Source organism: Salmo salar, chromosome ssa13 (assembly GCF_905237065.1).
Source record: "Salmo salar chromosome ssa13, Ssal_v3.1, whole genome shotgun sequence".
Lineage (NCBI taxonomy): Eukaryota > Metazoa > Chordata > Actinopteri > Salmoniformes > Salmonidae > Salmo > Salmo salar.
In genome coordinates, this window is record NC_059454.1 from 72390859 (window position 1) to 72412106 (window position 21248).

Sequence of the window (21248 nt, forward strand, 5' to 3'; positions counted from 1 at the left end):
TCGGACTGTGTTATGTGTTGTAAAGCTAGCCACAATAAGGATTAGGCACAATAGTGGAATTTGCGGTTTGCCTTCAAACTAAAAGTAGCTATTTGAAAGTGACGAAGAATGTTACAATTGGTGGATTCATGCCATATTTAGACTAGATAATGTTAAACAAGGTTGGAATGTGAAGCAATGAAATGGGGTATCAGTCTACTCTGTGACACCCACAGAACACAACTGTGAAGAGTTTATGCAAATGTTAGCAAATGTTATCGCGTGACTGAAATCATCTCCCCAGTCAGTCAATTGTGTGTATTGACATTCATATTGCACTGTACAGCTTTACCTAAGGATTGGGGACCAATGAAATGGGGTATCAGTCTACTCAATACCCAAGATGTTTTTTCCCAATATCCTCCTCAGAGTTATCAGACTCCAAAACATCCACTCAGTATTGTTTTTCCTCGGGAATAGTGTTCAATACACATAGGTTGACAACAAAAGTGGCTCAATTTACAGCTGTTTCATAGTCCCTCAATAAGAGCTACGCTAATGTTCTCGGGGTGTCACTGAATAGACTGATACCCCATGTCATTGATCCACAAACCATAGGTAAGGCTGTACAGTGAAATAAGAATGCCCCAATGCAATTCTAAAGTATATTACATCCAGTGTGATTTCAACAGATTTGTCAAATTAACAAATTGTCTTCTGTGGATTTTATATAACATTCCAACCTCGTTTAGCATGATCTATTCAATAATGGCATAATTCTACTATTTGTATTCATTTGCTTCACTGTCAGTGACATACTTTTATTTTGAAGGCTAACCGCAAAGTCCACTTTGTGGCTCACCCTTATTGTTGCTCGCTACACATAGATGGGTCCGACCATTAATGAAATAAGAAATGTTTTATAAATTAGGGTTGTTTTAGATGATGACACCTAGCTATATAGTTAGCTAGCTAACTATATACCTACTGAAACAGATTGTCGTTTTGCTATGTTTTTGGGGAAGAACATTGTTTGCATCCATGAGCTAGCTAGCTGTTTTTTTATGACCAGCACTGTAAGTGCGCGAGACAACTTTACCAGCGTCATAGCATACATATCGATGAATGTTGTGACATATGAAATACGAGTGATAGTGTAATCAATGTGTAATAACTACGTAAAAAGTATGTGATGTGCAGTCATATTCAGGTCCTGATTGGTCAACAAGCTTATTTGACAAGTCAAATACGTGTATCTTTTTTGACATGCAAAGACCCAAACGGCGTTACATAGAAATCCTGGTTGAGAATAGAACAACGAAACAGCACATCAAGTAAGTGAAAGAAATAGGTTTTGATTATGTTTTTTTACTGGTAATGGAGACATACGTAAATGCCAACTAAATAACTTGTTGGTCAGTGTGGTGTGTGTAACCTTTATTTAACTCGGCAAGTCGGTTAAGAACAAAATCTTATTTACAATGAAGGCCTACCCTGGCCAAACCCAGACGATGCTGGGCCCAATCACGGCCGGATGTGATACATCCTGGATTCGAACCAGGGACTGTAGTGATGCCTCTTGCACTGAGATGCGGTGCCTTAGACCGCTGCGTCCCTGTGTGTGTTAACTATTTAACTGTACTAGAACGCTTAAAAGGCTGCTAAAATTTAAAATATCAGTTATAGGTATTGTTTATTTTGGCAAGGAAAATATTGGATATCGGTATCGGCCAAAAATGTCGTTGTTAGATGATGATACCTAGCTATATACTTTATTTTGCCTAGTTAAAAAGGTTAAATAAAAAATTAAACATGTAATCCGTTACTCGCCAACCCTGGCTGTAACAAAATATGGAAAAGGTCAAGGGGTCTGAATACTTTACGAATGCACTGTACATTGTGTTTGTTTATTTCTCACTTCCCATGGTGTCGCACTACTTCCTGGCTGCACAGCTCACCAGCCCTGCTGACCTCACGAGCAGATTAACAGCTGACCTCCCTGTGTGATCAGACCAATGGCAGGGGGCTGGGGGGACTGTGAGGGGGGGCCCCTCTGGTCCGCAGCTGGACAGCAGGCGCCCTGCCAGTTCGGCTTGACATCACCGGAGAGGCACCACAGCACCAGCTTTACCACTCAAAAAGCTATCCTGCTTCTCTTTTTTTTAGAGCTGCTCGTTATATCTCATGTGGAAGATGATCTGAAGAACAAATACTATCATCTCTATTCAGGTATGGTTTAGTTTGTTGTTTCTTTCTTTTGGCAGTTGTGATGACTCTCCTTAATGTACAGACATGCATACCTCCATCCTCTACTTTCCTCCTCTTCGTATTTTTATAGTTTCCCAGGTTGTTCTAGCTAATTCCTTCTGGTGTTGGTCTGGTTATATGGAGGTTGTTGTAAGGTTACAACTGAAAAAGGAGAGTGATTTTTGTTTTTGTTATGTAACTTTTAGTAATGGGCCACACATCTCAGAATTGGTGAAACCCCATCCGTGTAAAATCAACACATTTATGAAGAAGATGTTGTTCAACATTAGCGACACATCATAAATGTAGCATCTCAACTATTCTACAGATAAGGGTTTATTATACATCTCTAGATTTTCCTCTACATCATTCGGAGTGCAAGCCTTAATTAGCGCTGTTGATTACAATGCCTTGGGCAGTTCATGGTCTACTGCACTCTGGAGTCAGGGTTGATATTGACGTGTTCCAAAATCCTACACCCAGTGCAGCACGTCTGCTGCTACGAGCTGTTTGGCGGACCAGTAGAGGAGAGAGTGACAATACAAACAGTAACAGTGACCACAAGAAATAGAGCCTTGCCCAGGGTTTATTTGACCACATCTGGGGAAAAACAATTACCTAAACCCTCGTAACTAAGAGTAGGACCGTAATCTCTTCAAAATCCATCACCATGCTCCTTGGTTGTTCCCAGATTAATTTAAAGGGATTAGTCATAATCCTGGATGTTTAATTAGATCCAGCAGGGACCGATGATATCACACGATGCACGTCACATTAGAATGATCTGAAAGGTCATCGGGGTGGGATGAGAGGGGGAGGAATGATGTAAGAAATTATATTGAGGGAGAGCTAACCATCTGGTGAAAGAAGCCTCCGTATCAGAGATCTGTCATACACCCACTAGCGGTTCTGGGGGGCAGAGGGGGCCAGTGCCCCTGTGACAACAATTTTGGCCCCCCTAAATGTGGAGTATGAAATAATTTTTACATAACTCATTTTTATCGTTCTTTTTTTACATCCGTTATTAGACAGTGGCAACGCGGAACACTAATTTAACCCACATATTTTCTAGTGGACGGCTTTAGGCAGAACACAACAGTATCGTACCCCATGCAAAACGATATGACAACAATAACGTCTAATGTAACTGGCCCCTCTAACAGTACAACTGGCCCCAGCTTGGCCCCCCCCAGTTGAAATGGTCTAGAACCACCACTGCCACTGACCCACAGCTGGATTTAACGTTCTAGCAATCCCTCAACTTTGACATACAGCGTATGACTGTAAATTATCAGGACAGAAGGAGGTAAGTTCAACCAGTATTGCCTGGTTGAAGAGTTTAATTTAGTCTCCTCTGTAGTGGTGGTTGTTAATTGTGTGACACCTCTCAATCAGATTCTATTGTTTCAACAGGAACACGAAATCAACTTCCTGAGCCCTCGGCAGCTCAGCTGCCACACAGAGCACAGGAATCTACAGTAGTCTCTGTGATGGTTTCCACCATGATGTGCAGAAGGGTGACATTACACGAGCCCCATAACGGAGACTACAGGAGTCCTATGAGAATTGCCCCTCGCAGGAACTCCATTCCCCCAGCAAAGGCTCTCACAGGCAAACATCTCCTGGCATACCTCCCTAGACCACCCCCAGAATCAACGCGCTTTACCCCATATCCAAAGAAGGTACCTATTGCAGAGTCAATTTCGTTCATTTGTGTTTTGGGATATTGTTCAGTGGGTTGTGTTTACACTGGACACTCTGTTTCCATCACAAACACATTGTAGATCATGTATGTAATGTACGAGTCAGTATATATATTTATTATTATTATTTATTATTATTTATTTTAATTTTTAGGTTGTAGCAAAAACCAACATGGCCGTGATGATGCTCCACTCCAGAAGAGCCTCTCTCTTCCCCAGCACAAATAACAACTTCCCAGCTCTCCCACCCCAGCCAGTCCCCTCTGCATCCCCCCAGTCACATCCCAAGAGCCCAACCCCCCATAGGGTTGTTGCAGGATTGATCAGCCGGGAGGTAGACACCGGCCAGTACATCATTCCCACTGAGGAGCCAGAGGAGCCTGCCACTGCTCACCATGCTCACCGCAGACGCCACCTCAAGCGCTTCAGCTCCAGGTGGTACTCTGGCGCTCCTTCTGGTGGCCCCTTTGATAGCACCCAAAGCCCCAACCAAGGCACAAGTGGTGAGAACAAGCCCCACAAGCCACGCTGCAAACTTCTAGGTGAAGGGAGGCCAAATTACGGTACTGCCAACAAGCAGCGTCAACGCTATGTCACCAAAGACGGGAAGTGCCAGGTGAACCTGGGTCCCATCGAGGACAAGAGCCGTTTCCTCTCAGACATCTTCACCACTCTGGTGGACCTCAAGTACCGCTGGTTCCTCTTTGTCTTTACCATGTGCTACATTGTTACATGGGTGGCCTTTGCAGAGATCTATTTCCTAGATGCCTGGCTGCGGGACGACGTGGCCCACGTCCACGACCCGCAATGGCAGCCGTGCTTCGAGAACGTGGACAGTTTCATCTCCGCCCTGCTTCTGTCGGTGGAAAGCCAGAGGACCATTGGCTACGGCTCCAGATTGGTGACAGCCAACTGCATGGAGGGAGTGGTTCTCCTCATGGCCCAGTCTATCATTGGCTCAATCATTGACGCCCTCATGGTCGGCTGCATGTTCGTCAAAATCTCCAGGCCTCAGAAAAGGGCCCAGACTCTGATCTTCAGCAAGCACTGTGTCATATCGGAGCGTGACGAGAAACTCTGCCTTCTCTTCCGCATTGGAGACCTGAGGGCGAGTCACATGGTGGACGCCAAGATTCGAGCCAAGCTGATTAAGTCCAGACAGACCAAGGAAGGGGAGTTCATACCGCTGGAGCAATCAGAGATCAACCTTGGCTACGATACCGGAGGAGACAGGCTTCTGTTGGTCGAGCCTCAGACCATCACCCATGTCATCAATGAAAGCAGTCCCTTTTGGGAAATAGGGGCTGAGCGTCTGACAAGAGAGAGATTTGAGATCATCATCATTCTGGAGGGAATCGTGGAGGCATCAGGTTGGTTGGCTTTGAATGTTAGAATGTGATATCTAAAATCACTTGAACAAGTTTTAATGCCTTCATGTCTGTGACTGTAGCATAAGAGCTAGATGTGTAAAGATTAAACGTTTCATAATTGCCTGGCTGTCTCCTTTGTGTTGTAGGTATGACATGCCAAGCCAGAACCTCCTATACTGAGGAGGAGATTCTGTGGGGCCACAGATTTGAATCCTGCATGTCTCTGGAAAAAGGTTCTTACCGGGTGGACCATGGTGCATTTGATAAAACCTTCCCAGTACATACCCTCACCCTTAGTGCTAAAGAGAAGAGTGATGAAAAAGAAGACGAGGTCCTCTTTTAGATCAGTACTATTCACACTGAGCAAACAGCCCTTGTATTAATGTAATTTCAAGGCCATTACTTGTGAATGCCTAGGTTTCCCTCCTTAAAATGAACTTTCCTGTTGTCTCTAATATTGTGGACAAACATTCTCCAAGAATTACACATTGACATGCTAATCTACAGTGCTTTCGGAAAGTATTCAGACCTTGACTTTTTCCACATTTTGTTACGTAACAGCCTTATTCTAAAATTGCTTAAATTGTTTTTTTTTTCCCTCATCAATCTACACACGATACCCCATAATGACCAAGCAAAAGTTTATTTTGTAAATGTATTACAAATGAAAATTGTAAATACCACATTTACATAAGTATTCAGACCCTTTACTCAGTACTTTGTTAAAGTACCTTTGACAAAGATTACAGCCTAGAGTCTTCTTGGGTATGACGCTACAAGCTTGGCACACCTGTATTTGGGGAGTTTCTCCCATTCTTCTCTGCGGATCCTCTCAAGTTCTGTCAGGTTGGATGGGGAGCGTCGCGACATAGCTATTTTCAGGTATCTCCAGAGATGTTCGATCGGGTTCAAGTCCGGGCTCTGGCTGGGCCATTCAAAGACATTCAGAGACTGCTGCTGAAAAACATCCCCACAGCATGATGCTGCCACCATGCTTCATCGTAGGGATGGTGCCAGGTTTCCTCCAGACGTGACACTTGGCATTCAGGCCAAAGAGTTCAATCTTGGTTTTCAAGGCCCTTCTCCCCTGATTGCTCAGTTTGGCTGTGTGGCCAGCTCTAGGAAGAGTCTTGGTGTTGTCCAATTCTTAACTTTAAGAATGATGGAGGCCACTGTGTTCTTGGGGACCTTCATTGCTGCAGAAAGGTTTTGGTACCCTTCCCTATATCTGTGCCTTCGACACTATCCTGTCTCGGAGCTCTATGCACAATTCCTTTGATTTCATGGCTTGGTTGTTGCTCTGACATGCAATGTCAACTGTGGGAACTTATATAGACAGGTGTGTGCCTTTCCAAATCATGTCAAGGGTGGACTCCAACCAAGTTATAGAAATATCTCAAGGATGATCAATGGAAACAGGATGCACCTGAGCTCAATTTCAAGTCTCATAGCAAATGGTCTGAATACTTATGTAAATATAGTATGTTTTTATTTTTAATATATTTGCAAAAATGTCTAAAAACCTCTTTTCGCTCTGTCATGGGGTATTGTGTGTAGATTGATGAGATTTCTTTTTATTTAATCCATTTTAGAATAATGCTGTAACGTAACAAAATGTAGAAAAGGGAAAGGGTCTGAATACTTTCCGAATACACTGTACACCCTTAACCAGAATTTGAACTTTGTTGACAGTGACAAGCATTCATGTGGGTGATTTACAAAGAACTTATCCAATCCTGGTTAAGTGTAGAAATGAGTATGCAGCCATGACTCCATGCTTTGTCAGTTTACAATACTGTTTATTTATCTGTGTGTCTAATTTATGGTTTATAATGGATAGTTGTAGTTGTGTTTATAATGTGTTAACTGCTACCTCCTAAATCATAGAATTATGGAGCCAATCACTATAGGGGTTGCTCATGCTCTCCTTGTTTTTGTCAGGAGTTTTGTTGTTTTGGAAGGTTGTTACATCTTCAGTCTGTTTGTTTTAAATCACAATGTGCTAAGTACTGCACAAATATGGTGTTCCTTATTTGTAGTCACGTGTATTTTCATCGTGATCATGAATGCATGATGATGTAGTGATACGGCCATTATGATTCAAAATGTGATACATTTGAAGGATGTCAGTGTCGTTAATCTGTTTCTATGTTATATGTACTCTATCCTTGATGCAAATGTATTACACATATCAGTCCTTTACAGTGCCTTGAAATGTGTCCTCCCACAGAGTTTTCAAATATGGTTGCCTTTTGACACATTAAACTTGGATTTTTGTCCTTTCACATAAAGGGACTCGTGATTTATAGTTTATAATAGGTTCCAGCTCTGTATATCCAAGAAAACGTTGTGAAATACGCCAAACGCTGCTTTTATCACATAAATGGACCTCCCCTTGACAGAGTACAACTCTACTCCAATTATCTACTGTAGTTGCTGATTTATCAATAGATCATTTATTGTCAATTTGATTCGAACATACTCTTTTTTTCTAACACTCCCAGTCCAGACATACACAGTTGAGAGGCACAGGGTCAGTCAGTCATGGTGCAGCGCCCCTGTTTGGAGAGCCGATGGCCTCTGGATGGACAGCCATTTTGCCTTGCTCAAGGGCACAACAGTAGTGATTCATAGCTGGGATCAGACCAGAAGCCCTTCAATTTCCTATTTTTGTTGCACGTAGCAACATTATTTGTTGGGCTATCGTGTCTTATCAGGTTTCTAACCTGTCCACAGGTAAGACAACTGAACAATACCATGATGTTGGGGTGGCGGGTAGCCTAGTGGTTCAAACATTGGACTAGTAACCGATAGGTTGCCAGATCGAATCCTCGAGCTGACAAGGTAAAAATCTGTCGTTCTGCCCCTGAATAAGGCAGTTAACCCACTGTTCCTAGGTCGTCATTGAAAATAAGAATTTGTTCTTAACTGACTTGCCTAGTTAAATAAAGGTAAACGTTACTGTACATACTGTAACTTGACATGCTATGGACCATGGTATTGTTCAGTATTGCTTTTTTTGGTTCAGTATAACTTCTCATAATGCATTTCCACTCAAGTCATGATATTAGTCCTTTCACATAAGGGGAAACATTATTTGGCAGTTGATGTTTTGGAAATATTTCTGCCCTTAGTCTAGACTAGGGGTTCCCAAACGTTTTCACTCATGCCCCCCTTCCAGCATTGAGGAACATCTCCTGCGTGTCTGTTTCTATGGGCACAAGCACTGTTCATGACACAAACTGTTCACACCCCTCTTGTTGGAGACCATTTTGCAGTTTTAAAGCTCGGTTTCTTGCAATTCTATACATTTTGCCATGTCTGTGTATTCATGTGATATTTGAGTAAATCAAACATTACAACAAAACCTAGGTAAAACATTAGCTGACATGGACTAGTCGATCTGGACATTTCTGACAAATTATAGGTATGTAATGACAACAGGACAACAAGATGCACTACCCAATTTCGAAATTGCACCTTGTGCATTCTACTATTATTTTAATCAAGGCTTGATAATGAGTTGGTTATTTCAGTCGGCTGTGTAGTGCTAGGGCAAAAAACAAAACGTGCACCCTGGGGGGGCAGTACCGAGCTTGGGAAACACTCGTCTAGGCTGGGCGTATAACGAAGTGGAACGCAGATTTGATTGGTTATTGTGAGCGGGCTTCTTCAACCTGCACACAGCCCTGAAGGATTTTGGTGCTAGCCAGCCAGCTGTTCTCCGAATCCAAATATGGCATCTTTCGTGACAGAAGTCCTTGCTAGTTCTGGTAAACTTGAAAAAGAAGATCTCAATGGTAAAATAAGCAAGTTGTCACGGAAAGTAGAAGAAACTAAGGTAAGCAAGCGACTTAGCTAACGTTCCCTAGACCGCGAAATAATCAAAACATTCGGCCAACTTTTCCACAAAGCTATCTAGCTTATTGTATATAACATATGTGATTTTATCGTTTGAACTCGTTTAAAACATTTGTTTTCATCGTTCGAAACAGTCTTGCTAACTACCCCAATTGGCTGTAACTAATGTTAGCCTAGCTAACAAACGTTAGCTGCTAACTATCGTGAGCTAGATGCCAACAGCCTTGTTAGTGGCAGCTAGGTGTCCCATTGTGTGGTGAACAACATTACATTAGCGCGGGCAACAGTGGAAATTCTGGAATCGGCGGGTTCTCTTCAAAATAAAAGTCACCATTGAAACAGATGCAAACGTATAAAAATAATCGAATCATGCCACAATTGACACTTCGCTAAGCCCCGCCCCAGAATATTTGGAAACCAATCGCAGCAATGGATAGAAACTGTCATCCAGTCCAACACTTCCGTAGTCGTGCACAGTCAACTCCGACTACTGTGGTTGCTGTCAACTCTTGCTCGACTCCCAAAACACGCTAAAATGAATGCGCACATACACTCCACGTCATTATTGCAGAATCCTACTCGTAAGACTACGTTTGCGTTTTAGAGTATTGACATAAGTATGATGTTGCTCATTAACTTAGCCTATAAAAGGCCTATTTTGACTATAGGTAATGTGTATGAACTATAATATTTCTGTGATATCTCTGCTGTGTGCAGCCTTGGCGGATCCCATGGGATGATGCGCGGCGCACTACGCAGATAAGCCTATTCTTTGCCATATTATAGCCCTATTCAGATGGGTAGGCTATTACTAGAGAGGTTGGTTTTGTAATTGCTATCCAAATATGTGTTATTCCAGAGGACGATTCACATAGGATTCGTTTTTCCAAAATGTCCCGTCATTAATTTTTTCAAGTTGAATCGACTCTTATGACAGAAGCCTGAGTTTTATTGTATGCGTGAATATATTTCAATGTCCTGTCTAGACCACACTGGTAACTGATAATTTGCTGCCAAATGTATAGGTGTCCCCATTAGAGGTCAACCGATTATGATTTTTCAACTCCGATACCGATTTATTGGAGGACCCCAAAAAAAGCCGATACCGATTAATCGGCCGATTTTAATTTAAAAACGTGTATAAATTAATACATAAAAATTGATATTTCATTTGTAATAATGACAATTACAACAATGCTGAATGGACACTTATTTTAACTTAATATAATACATAAATACTATCAATTTAGCCTCAAATAAATAATGAAATATGTTCAATTTGGTTTAAATAATGCAAAAACAAAGTGTTGGAGAAGAAAGTAAAAGTGCAATATGTGCCATGTAAAAAAGCTAACGTTTAAGTTCCTTGCTCAGAACATGAGAACATATGAAAGCTGGTGGTTCCTTTTAACATGAGTCTTCAATATTCCCAGGTAAGAAGGTTTAGGTTGTAGTTATTATAGGAATTATAGGACTATTTCTCTCTATACAATTTGTATTTCATATACCTTTGACTGTTGGATGTTCTTATAGGCACTTTAGTATTGCCAGTGTAACAGTATAGCTTCCGTCCCTCTCCTCGCTCCTACCTGGGCTCGAACCAGGAACACATCGACAACAGCCACCCTCGAAGCAGCGTTACCCATGTAGAGCAAGGGGAACAACCACTCCCAAGTCTCAGAGCGAGTGACGTTTGAAACACTATTAGCGCGCACCCGGCTAACTAGCTAGCCATTTCACATCGGTTACACCAGCCTAATCTCGTGGGTTGATAGGCTTGAAGTCATAAACAGCGCAATGCTTGAAAAATTGTGAAGAGCTGCTGGCAAACGCACGAAGGTGCTGTTTGAATGAATGCTTACGAGCCTGCTGCTGCCTACCATCGCTCAGTCAGACTGCTCTATCAAATATCAAATCATAGACTTAATTATAACATAATAACACACAGAAATACGAGCCTTTGGTCATTAATATGGTCGAATCCAGAAACTATAATTTCGAAAACGAAAGGTTTATTATTTCAGTGAAATATGGAACCGTTCCGTATTTTATCTAACGGGTGGCATCCCTAAGTCTAAATATTCCTGTTACATTGCACAACCTTCAATGTTATGTCATAATTATGTACAATTCTGGCAAATTAATTACGGCCTTTGTTAGGAATAAATGGACTTCACACAGTTCGCAATGAGCCAGGCGGCCCAAACTGCTGTATATATCCTGACTGCTTGCACGGAACGCAAGAGAAGTGACACAACTCCCCTAGTTATAAGAAATTCATGTTGCAGGCAATTTTAACTAAATATGTAGGTTTAAAAATGTATACTTGTGTATTGATTTTTTTTTTTAAAAGGCATTGATGTTTATGGTTAGGTACATTGGTGCAACGACAGTGCTTTTTTTCGCAAATGTGCTTGTTAAATCATCACCCGTTTGTCGAAGTAGGCTGTGATTCGATGACAAATTAACAGGCACCGCATCGATTATATGCAACGCAGGACACGTTAGATAAACTAGTAATATCATCAACCATGTGTAGTTAACTAGTGATTATGTTAAGATTGATCGTTTTTTATAAGATAAGTTTAATGCTAGCTAGCAACTTACCTTGGCTTCTTGCTGCCCTCGCGTAACAGGTAGTCAGCCTGCCACGCAGGCTCTTCGTGGAGTGCAATGTAAGGCAGGTGGTTAGAGCGTTGGACTAGTAACTGGAAGGTTGCATAAACGAATCCCCGAGGTGACAAGGTAAAAATCTGTTGTTCTGCCCCTGAACAAGGCAGTTAACCCCCGTTCCTAGGCCGTCATTGAAAATAAGAATGTGTTCTTAATCTGACTTGCCTAGTTAAATAAAGTTGTAAAAAAAAAAAATGTACATCTGCAAATCTGTGGCCAAAAATACCGATTACCAATTGTTATGAAATCTGCCCAAATTAATCGGCCATTCCGATTAAATCGGTCGACCTCTAGTCCCCATAATGTCTTCAAAATGACTAAAATGTAAAAACTGAAGTGTGATCATAATCACTATTTTATCGATATATGGTAGGTCCTTCCTAATAACAATGCTGCTGAACCATATTTGCACTTGAGATGCGTTTTGTGGAAGAGAAAGTGTATTTGTCATTTCCAAAACGTTTAGCGGGATGCTTTGATTATTTGCCTAGGACAGGGCTCTCCAAACCTGTTCGTGGAGAACTACCATCATGAAGGTTTTCACTCCAACCCTAATCTAGTTAATCTGATTTCAACCTGTCTAGCTGTGCCCCTCCCATTTCTCTCTTGCTAGCTCGCTCTTTCTTTGCTGTGAAAGATGCGAGAGTTTGTTATCGAAGTAGACTACGGCAACTAGTTACCTCCGTTGCAAAAATACAGAATCTTAGCAGTCGATTCCGCTTGACACCCAGAAATGGGAGTTGACACAGGGAGTCGATGGGCAAAGAGTCGAGGAATCACACCTCGTGTTTGAAACACATGAAAGCTATCGAGGGCATTACAAAAACAGCTTTCATCCAAAAACAAATTGTTTAAATGGGTAAATAATTTAACAGTGCACCAGGGATACTTGCTACTTTGATTCCTGAAATGCAGAGCAGTAGCTAGCTAAGTTATCCGGCTAGCTAATTGAGGTTGTTTTGCTGCACTCCCCGTCCTTGTTTACAACCACTCCATTCATATTAAACAACAGCCTACCTGTTGGTGGATCATTGTAGCCTACTCCGTCAACCAACTTAATCCATATTTTTTTTATTCCATTTACTACAAAAATATCCAACCTCACTTGCTACATAGTCTGACTATAGCACCACTATGATTGACCGACAATAACAACAAGCCACACGCTGTGAAACGTGTGTAGACTACCAGTGCATCTTTTTTTATGAGTTGCGCTCATAAAAACTGTCAAACTGTTTTATTAGAATGTGGTACTTAATGGCCTGTTCTTGTAGGTTATGTAGCAATGACACATATATACTTTTATTTCATTTTAGACAAAGCTTTTTCATTGTTAAAATAGTCCTATTGTTTTTGCTTCCAAAAAATGTATATACTAAAGTAATCGACCTAACGACCATTTGAATAACCATGCCAAACCCTACTTGTTTAGCATTATACAAAGGCGGGTCTAATCCTGGATGCTGATTGGTTAAAACTGCATTCCATCCAGTGTCTATTCCACAAGTTACCACCAGCTAAAACTGACTTTTTTTTACTCTGTTCCATCTCACTGGGCAATTAATTCTCATCAGCCCAGCCAGGCAATTTATGAACTTGATCTCTACTATAAAAAGCATCTACACATTTTCTCCCATTTCTTTTAGACTAGCATTTGATTTTCAGTAGGGGAGATTTATATAAACCTTGCTGTCAGTCTCCGACATTTGCAACATTGAAATTCGATCTCCAGCTGTCCCATCGTAATGAACGTGTCCTGACGAGACAGGCAGGCAGCTTTTGAATCAGCTGGCATAATTTTTTAGGGAAATATATTGTAACGACCCTGGGTTTATAAGCGCGGATATCGACTCTGCAGCTTGAGCATGCTTTTGGGGCAGAGTCAATAGCGCTGGATTTAGGGCTAGAAGGTCGAGGGTTCGAGGCTGTTTCATTACATTACAAACACATTTAAATGCAGACAGTTTGATGTCTTTCCAACTTCAGTTTGAAGTGATTGTGTTAGCTGTGTTGTTGGCTAGATGGATCCCCTGAAAAACAGTGTCCTGCAGAGAGAGCACATTTCTTTGCCAGGCGAAATCGGGCATCATTAGCTCATTGCTATAGCTATATCAACATAAATGTCAATAGAAAACAAAAGCTTTTAACAAACGCAAATTCAGATACTTTGCTGTTATTCTAGGTTGCACTGTTTTGACGTGACTGTAAGTTAGCCGTATTTGGCTAGCTATGAAGCAAGCGAGGTGGGATAAGAATATTGCCAGCCAGTATGGCAATGGAACATTTAGAACGAACGAATGGGCCGCATAGACACAGAAGAAAAAGACTGGGTCATGTCTTCGGCAACCGAACTGAAAGAACCAACGACCAGCCGGCTTGGGTAGCAACCTTAGATTTGTTTCGGGACTATATATTGTGGAAAGGTCAAATATTATGGAGAAATCTAAATAACGTTTTTAATGAACATAAATCATTATTTGTCTCGGGCCTAACACCCGTGGCAATATATCCTCAACACCATCTTTTATTTTGAAGGCGAACCACCGATTCCACTGTTCACGCTGTTCACGACACACACGTCTAGTTGACTACACTAAAGTTACTAGCTGGCTACAAACTAGTTGCTATAACGTTACAGATGAGGATCATGTCAGAAGTAGCTGTACCTACCAATGTGTTCTGAACAAGTTAGCTTAGTAAAAAGCTAGCTAACTAGCTTGGTATGTAAGTTAGCTAGGTTACTCTCGCACACTATACAACTTCTGATCACTCGTGACCATTCTATCTTGGGTACAAACTTGTTTTAAAATGCATACTCTGCCCAAATTGAAAAATAATGTATTGTCTCTTTTTACCGGTTGTATATTTATGCAATGTTGTATAGCTTTGACTCTTCTCGTATTTGCCTCACGCTTTGATTCTTTACCTAAATCTCACCATCTGCGTTTCTCCCATAGGAAGAGGTATGTGACATTATTAACAAGCGGTACAATGAGTTCCTACCTAGCATGCAGGGGGCAGAGGCACTTATGGGACAGGCCGAAGAGGTCTCTAAAGAAATTGACATCCTCAAAAGCCACATTGAGACAGAGGTAAGCTTCACTAACTACTCATGGATCATTGGGTTCGCCTTGTGTTTTTGGAGGTGTTATTTGATTGACAGTTGGCAGAGATCTAGTGTGTGTGTGTGTGTGTGTGTGTGTGTGTGTGTGTGTGTGTGTGTGTGTGTGTGTGTGTGTGTGTGTGTGTGTGTGTGTGTGTGTGTGTGAATACAGGTGCAGCATAATCTACATACAGCTGTGACTGAACATGCCAAGCTGAAGCAGCAGCTGGAGAGAAACACTACTGTCATTGCCATGCTCAGGCACCTAGAAGAGGTAGCCTACATCCCTCTCAACTGTAGCTCTAACCTGGTCCCCACTGATATCTACACATGGCCCTGTTTGAACTGAATGTTATTTATAATAATGCACAGATTTATTGCTTGACTTCTGTCCTTGTGTACCTGGCCCGAGACACGAATTTGGGATGATCGTCAATAATATTGGTAAATGTTAGCATATTTACATGTTTTTCTGTTGTCGATTTAGTTTCACATTGCGATGGAGGAGTTTCACAAAGCCCTACTGGAGAAGAAGTATGTCATTTCGGCCAAGCAGTTAGAAAAGGCCCGGCACAGTGCAGACTCTCTGAAGGCGTGGAAAGGCTCTGAGCTGCCCCTGCTTAGAGCCCTCAGCTCAGAGCTCACTGTCCAGAGGGAGAACCTCATCTACCATCTGGGGGATGAGTGGAAGAGACTAGCTGTCTGGAAACTGCCTTCTTCCAAAGGTAAAAATACTCTCCCAGGCATTGTGTGTGTGGGGGGGGGGGCTGGTCTGATGCTAGGCCTCATAAGCACAGGGCTTAATTTATTGACCATGAGATGGTAGCAAGTAGCCATTCTAGGGCACTTGTATTGAGGATAAATATGTTGCCTGAGGTGTATCAGTTGGGGCTATAGCATGGAATCCCCTGATATAAATGTATTATTTAAAACATTTGACTTATTGTGGTAAATTGCGCTCTTCTAGTGATGGGGAGGGGGGGGTATTATATAGCATCGTTTCGACAATATCCAATATTATTTTTGCGCTAGTTGGCTGTACCTGCATAGCTTGTTCTCCATCTTCTTTTTAAATAGGAAGCCAATCATTTATTTCCATGACTGATCAAAACTGCTTTCTTTTGTCCCTGTACAGCAGACATTAGGTGAGCAATACGTTTGGAACATCGAATCGCAATACAATTACAGTACATATCGTGTCGGGACCTAACTATTGTGATAATATCGTGTCTTGAGGTCCCTGGCAATTCCCAGCCCTGCTTGATTCATGTTAACTCAGGTGAGCAGTGGTACCGTGTTATGCCATCACAGACACTGATTGTGTGTCCATCTGTCCTCAGAGTCGACGGGGATGAAGTCGTTCCTGAAGACGGAGCTCCAGCTGACCCTAGGCGGGACCAAGGAGCCCCAGCAGAACCCTCCCCCTCTGCTTTCCTGTGTCCTCCAGGCCCTGGCCATCCAAGGGGAACTCCAACACAAGATCAAACTCTTCAGTAAGACCCAGTGTCCAGTCAACTTTTATTTTTTTCTGTAAAGCTGACCACATTATATTGTAGTTGAACTCGTTGAAACCACCTTGTGAAATACCCCCCTATTATTTGAAAAATGATTATTTTCTGTTTGTATTAATCGGACTATTGAGTTTTAATAATGTGGACTGCCTCTGTTCTGTACATACACTGTGAGGCTGCTTCCATAGCATCCTGTTAGTCCGTCATGAGACAGCCAGCCTCTCCCCGCTCTAGGCCAGGTGCTGCTGAAGTACCTGCTGAAGCCCCTGATCATGTACCCCTCTCTGAACGTGGAGGTGTCGGAGCAGCAAGGCGAGGGCACCCTACTCTCTCTCCAGTGTGCCGAGACCCCCGAGGAGCACCCAAGTCCCTCGCAAGTCTACACCAAAGTCCTGGTGGTACTCAAGACCCTACACACACACCTGCTAGGTAGGCACTCCTGGTTTCCCACACACAGATTAAGCCTAGTCCGAGACTAAAAAGCTACAGTATTTCAATGGAGAATCTCCATTGTTCATGCTTTTTAGTCCCAAGACTAGGCTTAATCTGTTTCTGGGAAACTGGCCCATAGTCTCTTGTTTTAGAAGGATTATTGAGTTTCAATTTTACAAAAAATATTCTTTGGTCACAGCAAATATGAAACGAGTTGATATGCCAGCCGCCATTTTAGAGCCGTGCCATTGGCACTATAACGACACGTCTCTTTTGTTTTGCTTTGCAGACGTATCCGTTGCAGATGTATCAGTTGGCGAGAGAAAAGTGTCTGTCATACTGGGAGACCTGGTATGGCAGGAGATGTCTCACTGCATCATCCATGAGTGCCTCCTGCACTCCATCCCAACCAATAGCAGTCAGCTTGAACAGTACAGTGTGGTATGTATCAAAGGCTAACCAAGTACTCCGAATACACCCTTATCAGTCCCTCCAGGATTCTGAGATCCAAATTTTTCCAGCAAAATCAACAATTCCCTGCATATTATGCAAATGCTTGTAAATTTGACCAATGACCACACTATTTTCACATAAAATAGCAAAATCCTCGCAATATTATTGCATAAAACTGACCCATCACCGCAGTACAAAAAGAGGGCTTGCCATTTCAACCAATCTCCACATTTACTGCATAAAATGTTTCAATCAAGCCACACGTCAACAAACTTTTTTCCCCACGTCAGCAGATTTGTGACAAATTAGACAGTCTTTGCATTTTGCCATGCAAAAGGTCAGAATTGATGACGCAATGCAGTTTGTTCCTGTTGGTTTTATCGAAGAGGTGCAAATAACTATATTTTTGGAACTAATAACTTGATATAGACTATGTAAAGAACATTAGCTGCAAAGACGTGCTAGAAAGGAGACTTTTCATTCTGTCATTCATACCACCCTGTACGTTCTCACCCCCAGGTGATCAAAGAGACTGAGGAGTTTGAGAAGTCCCTGAAGGAGATGCAATACCTCAGAGGAGACGCCACCGAGCTGCTCAAGTACGCCCGGGACATCAACTGCCACTTTGCCAGCAAAAAATGCAAAGATGTGATTGTGGCGGCACGCAAGCTGATGACCTCTGAGATGCACAACACCGTCAAAGTGTGTGATGTTCTCCTACAGTCTATCCATGGTCTTATTTATCTGTGTGGTTTCTATTTATTAGGTACACAGTCAATAGCCACACAGATGACTCCCAATGTACAGTATGTGGTTTCTTGTGAATGCATGCACTAAATCAGAACCTACAGATACCCAGAGAAAATAAACACAACTAGGACAGGTGAACTGCTTTGCATCTTGTACTGCAGGTAAATGCACAGAGGTTGGACATGACTGTACTTCTAATATCACTTCCTGCCAACAGATCACACCCGATTCTAAGCTCTCGGTCACCAAGCTGCCCAGCCCAGGCTCTGGAGACAACAAGGGCAAGCAGAAGGCCAAGAAGCTTGAGGTGCCCCGGTTGGAGAACGAGAAGCAGCTGGGTGCGCTGACGCTGTGCCTGCCTGTGTGTCGCATCAGTGAGTCGGTGCAGCAGCTGATGGAGCTGGCCCTGCACACCCTGTCTGAGGCCGTGGGCAGCTCCAGCCAATGGTACGCTCTCATGTTATCCACTGCACATGATGACATAATATTAACTCTTCAGCTTTGGCCCAGTGTTTCCCTGAAGTTTTTAGTTTTGCGAAGATGACACTTTTCCCCCCCTCATTTGTCCCTCGAAGTGCTACCCAACTGTTCTTCACGGTGCGGAATATATTCCAGCTGTTCTATGATGTTGTGCCTACATACCATAAGTGAGTATATTCAGTTAATTTATACTATATTAGCATTTCCCCCCCGAGACTGTCTGTCTCACTGACTTCTCTCTGTGTCTCTGCTCTCCAGAGGGAACCTACTCAAGTTCCCCCACCTGGCAGCCATCCAGCACAACAACTGCATGTACATCGCCCACCACCTGCTCACCCTCGGCCACCAGTTCAGGCCACACCTGCCCGACCCCCTCAGCGAGGGCGCTGCCACCTTCGTGGACCTGGTGCCCGGCTTCAGGAAACTGGGTCAGGGAATGAGCGTGTCCCATGGCTTGCCCAGCATTAGAATGGCTACACTCTTGATGGGCTTTTGTGGGGGTTGAACTGCTGTTGTTTTTATTTCCAAAAAGGATGATGAGACCAGGGAGATTTGAGACAAATCATGTTCTAGAAACATCCCAACTCCGGTTTTGGTGAAAGGAGAATGTACATTTCTAGCTATCTGACTGTGTAGCTGTGTTCCCCAGGCGCTCAGTGCTTCCTGGCCCAGCTGAACGTCCAGAGAGCAGAGATGCTGGAGCGTCTCTCCACTGCACGCAACTTCTCCAACCTGGATGACGAGGAGAACTACTCCGCAGCCAGCAAGGCCGTCAGGCAGGTCGGTGTTCAAGTGAACCAGCAATATAGCTGAAAGAGATCTACAATTGTCCATATGATGACTGTAGCCACAAATATGGCATTAGAGCTCCAGTATTTTTCATAGAGGTTGTCTCAAACAGCAACTATCAGCCAGACATTCTAGAATGGTGAGTTAAGCATCAGTTAAAGGGATAGTTCAGGGGAAACGTATGTTTTGGTCAAACTTTGAAGGAAGCATGATTAGCATAGTAGGAGGCCATCAGTTGTTGGGACAATGCTAATTATACTAACTCATGCCCGTGGCAAAATGTAAACAACGGATTATTGTGGATGCTGTCACTACTGGCCTACAAGACAACTCAAGGTAAGAGGAATTTGACCCAAACAACTTTTGGCTGAACTATCCCTTTAAGCTTAAAAGTTAGAAATTCTTGGCTTGTATCAAATGCACAGTTACAATTCTTACAGGATGTGGTCACTGTTCCATCACTGAAAATGACTTGTTTCATTTGCAGGTCATCCATCAGCTGAAGAGGCTGGGCACAGTCTGGCAAGACGTTCTACCAGTCAACATATACTGTAAAGCCATGGGGACTCTACTCAACACTGCCATCTCAGAGCTGATTGCCAAAATCATGATGCTGGAGGTGAGGGCAGGTTCTTATTTGATAATGTGACTTGTGTTTTCTCCATGATTTTACAGAGGGCACATATTGTTCATCTTGGTTGAATGAGTGGTCTTCCTCATCCTATGGCTTCTATGCAATTTGCTCCACTAGGATATCTCCACTGAAGATGGGGAGCACCTACACATCCTCTGTCAGACTATTATCGAGGAAGGACCCCTGGTGTTCATTCCTCTGCCTGAGGAGGGCAAGAACAAGAAGTACCAGGAGGAGGTATCCGTGTACGTGACAAAGTGGATCACCTTCAAGGAGCTGGTCATAGTGCTGCGAGCTAACCTGCAGGAGATAGTCGACAGGTACAAAAAGGAACTTCTCAGCTTGTCAAATCACCATTAAAGCGATTTCATTTTCATCATAAGAAAAAAGTAAATGTATCTATAGTAGTCGTGTGTACACTTTTGGAATTGTCGTTGTTTGATTGGTATACCACTAAGTACTCTGATTTGTCTTTGTTTCCTGTCTGAAGGTGGGCGGAGGGCAAAGGGCCTCTGGCGCTGGAGTTCTGTAGTTCCGAGATGAAGAGCCTGATCCGTGCTTTGTTCCAGAACACTGAGAGGCGGGCGGTGGCTCTCAGCAAAATCAAAGACTCTTGATTCCAACAGACGACCCTAATATGCGCAGCACTTTCCTTCACTGCTGTAGAAAAGTGTTCATTAATATCTTAATGCCTAGTTGTGAACTTAAATGCAATATATAGCATTGTATACGATAACTGTGGCATATAAACTGCTGTTTTAAAATCCCAATAACGCTTCTACTTTCAGCAAAGCCATTAATGCAATGAGGACAAGCTCTACCACACTACTGCAAAAGGCTAGGGCTATTGCCTTTCATGAAACTGTTTTCTTTCTCCAATATTTCATAAAGTTATTTGTACCTGAAACTGCATTCTGAATGAGCACTGTGTGAACTGAAAAGATTTCTACATGTCTCTTCAACCATGATAATCCAAATGCTTTACTATTTTTCTTAATGTTTTGTGCTTGGAATTTTTTTGTAGTGTGCTTAGAAATTACATTGTGAGTTGATAATGCAGGAATATGGTTGAAGAAGTGCTGGTAGCTACACTGCGAAACCGGTACATCTATCAGTTAATGTATATTTTAGTTATGCGATAAATGATCATTTCCTATCAAATTCAACAAACTCGGGTTGTATTCATTATGCTGATTCAGTTAACTTTTCGTATAATTTACTCAACGCTCATCAGCGTGACAAATTTTTGTCTTCGTCAATGGA

General features: G+C 42.6%; 2 protein-coding genes across 2 annotated transcripts; both read left to right on the top strand.

The window, feature by feature from the left end:
• Positions 1 to 1705: 1705 nt before the first annotated feature.
• LOC106567723 (G protein-activated inward rectifier potassium channel 4) lies at positions 1706 to 5873 on the top strand. The gene is made up of 4 exons (XM_014137343.2): positions 1706 to 2208; positions 3640 to 3908; positions 4084 to 5299; positions 5446 to 5873. Exons 1-4 carry the CDS (start codon positions 1995 to 1997, stop codon positions 5640 to 5642), a joined length of 1896 nt encoding a protein of 631 aa, XP_013992818.1. The 5' UTR covers positions 1706 to 1994; the 3' UTR covers positions 5643 to 5873.
• A 3024-nt stretch (positions 5874 to 8897) lies between these two features.
• Positions 8898 to 20892, top strand: LOC106567722 (centromere/kinetochore protein zw10 homolog). Its single transcript, XM_014137342.2, has 15 exons — positions 8898 to 9140; positions 14791 to 14925; positions 15109 to 15210; positions 15424 to 15661; positions 16277 to 16429; positions 16682 to 16876; positions 17169 to 17320; positions 17852 to 18034; positions 18300 to 18529; positions 18658 to 18729; positions 18821 to 18990; positions 19212 to 19342; positions 19839 to 19970; positions 20103 to 20305; positions 20476 to 20892. Exons 1-15 carry the CDS (start codon positions 9036 to 9038, stop codon positions 20600 to 20602), a joined length of 2328 nt encoding a protein of 775 aa, XP_013992817.1. The 5' UTR covers positions 8898 to 9035; the 3' UTR covers positions 20603 to 20892.
• Positions 20893 to 21248: the final 356 nt, after the last annotated feature.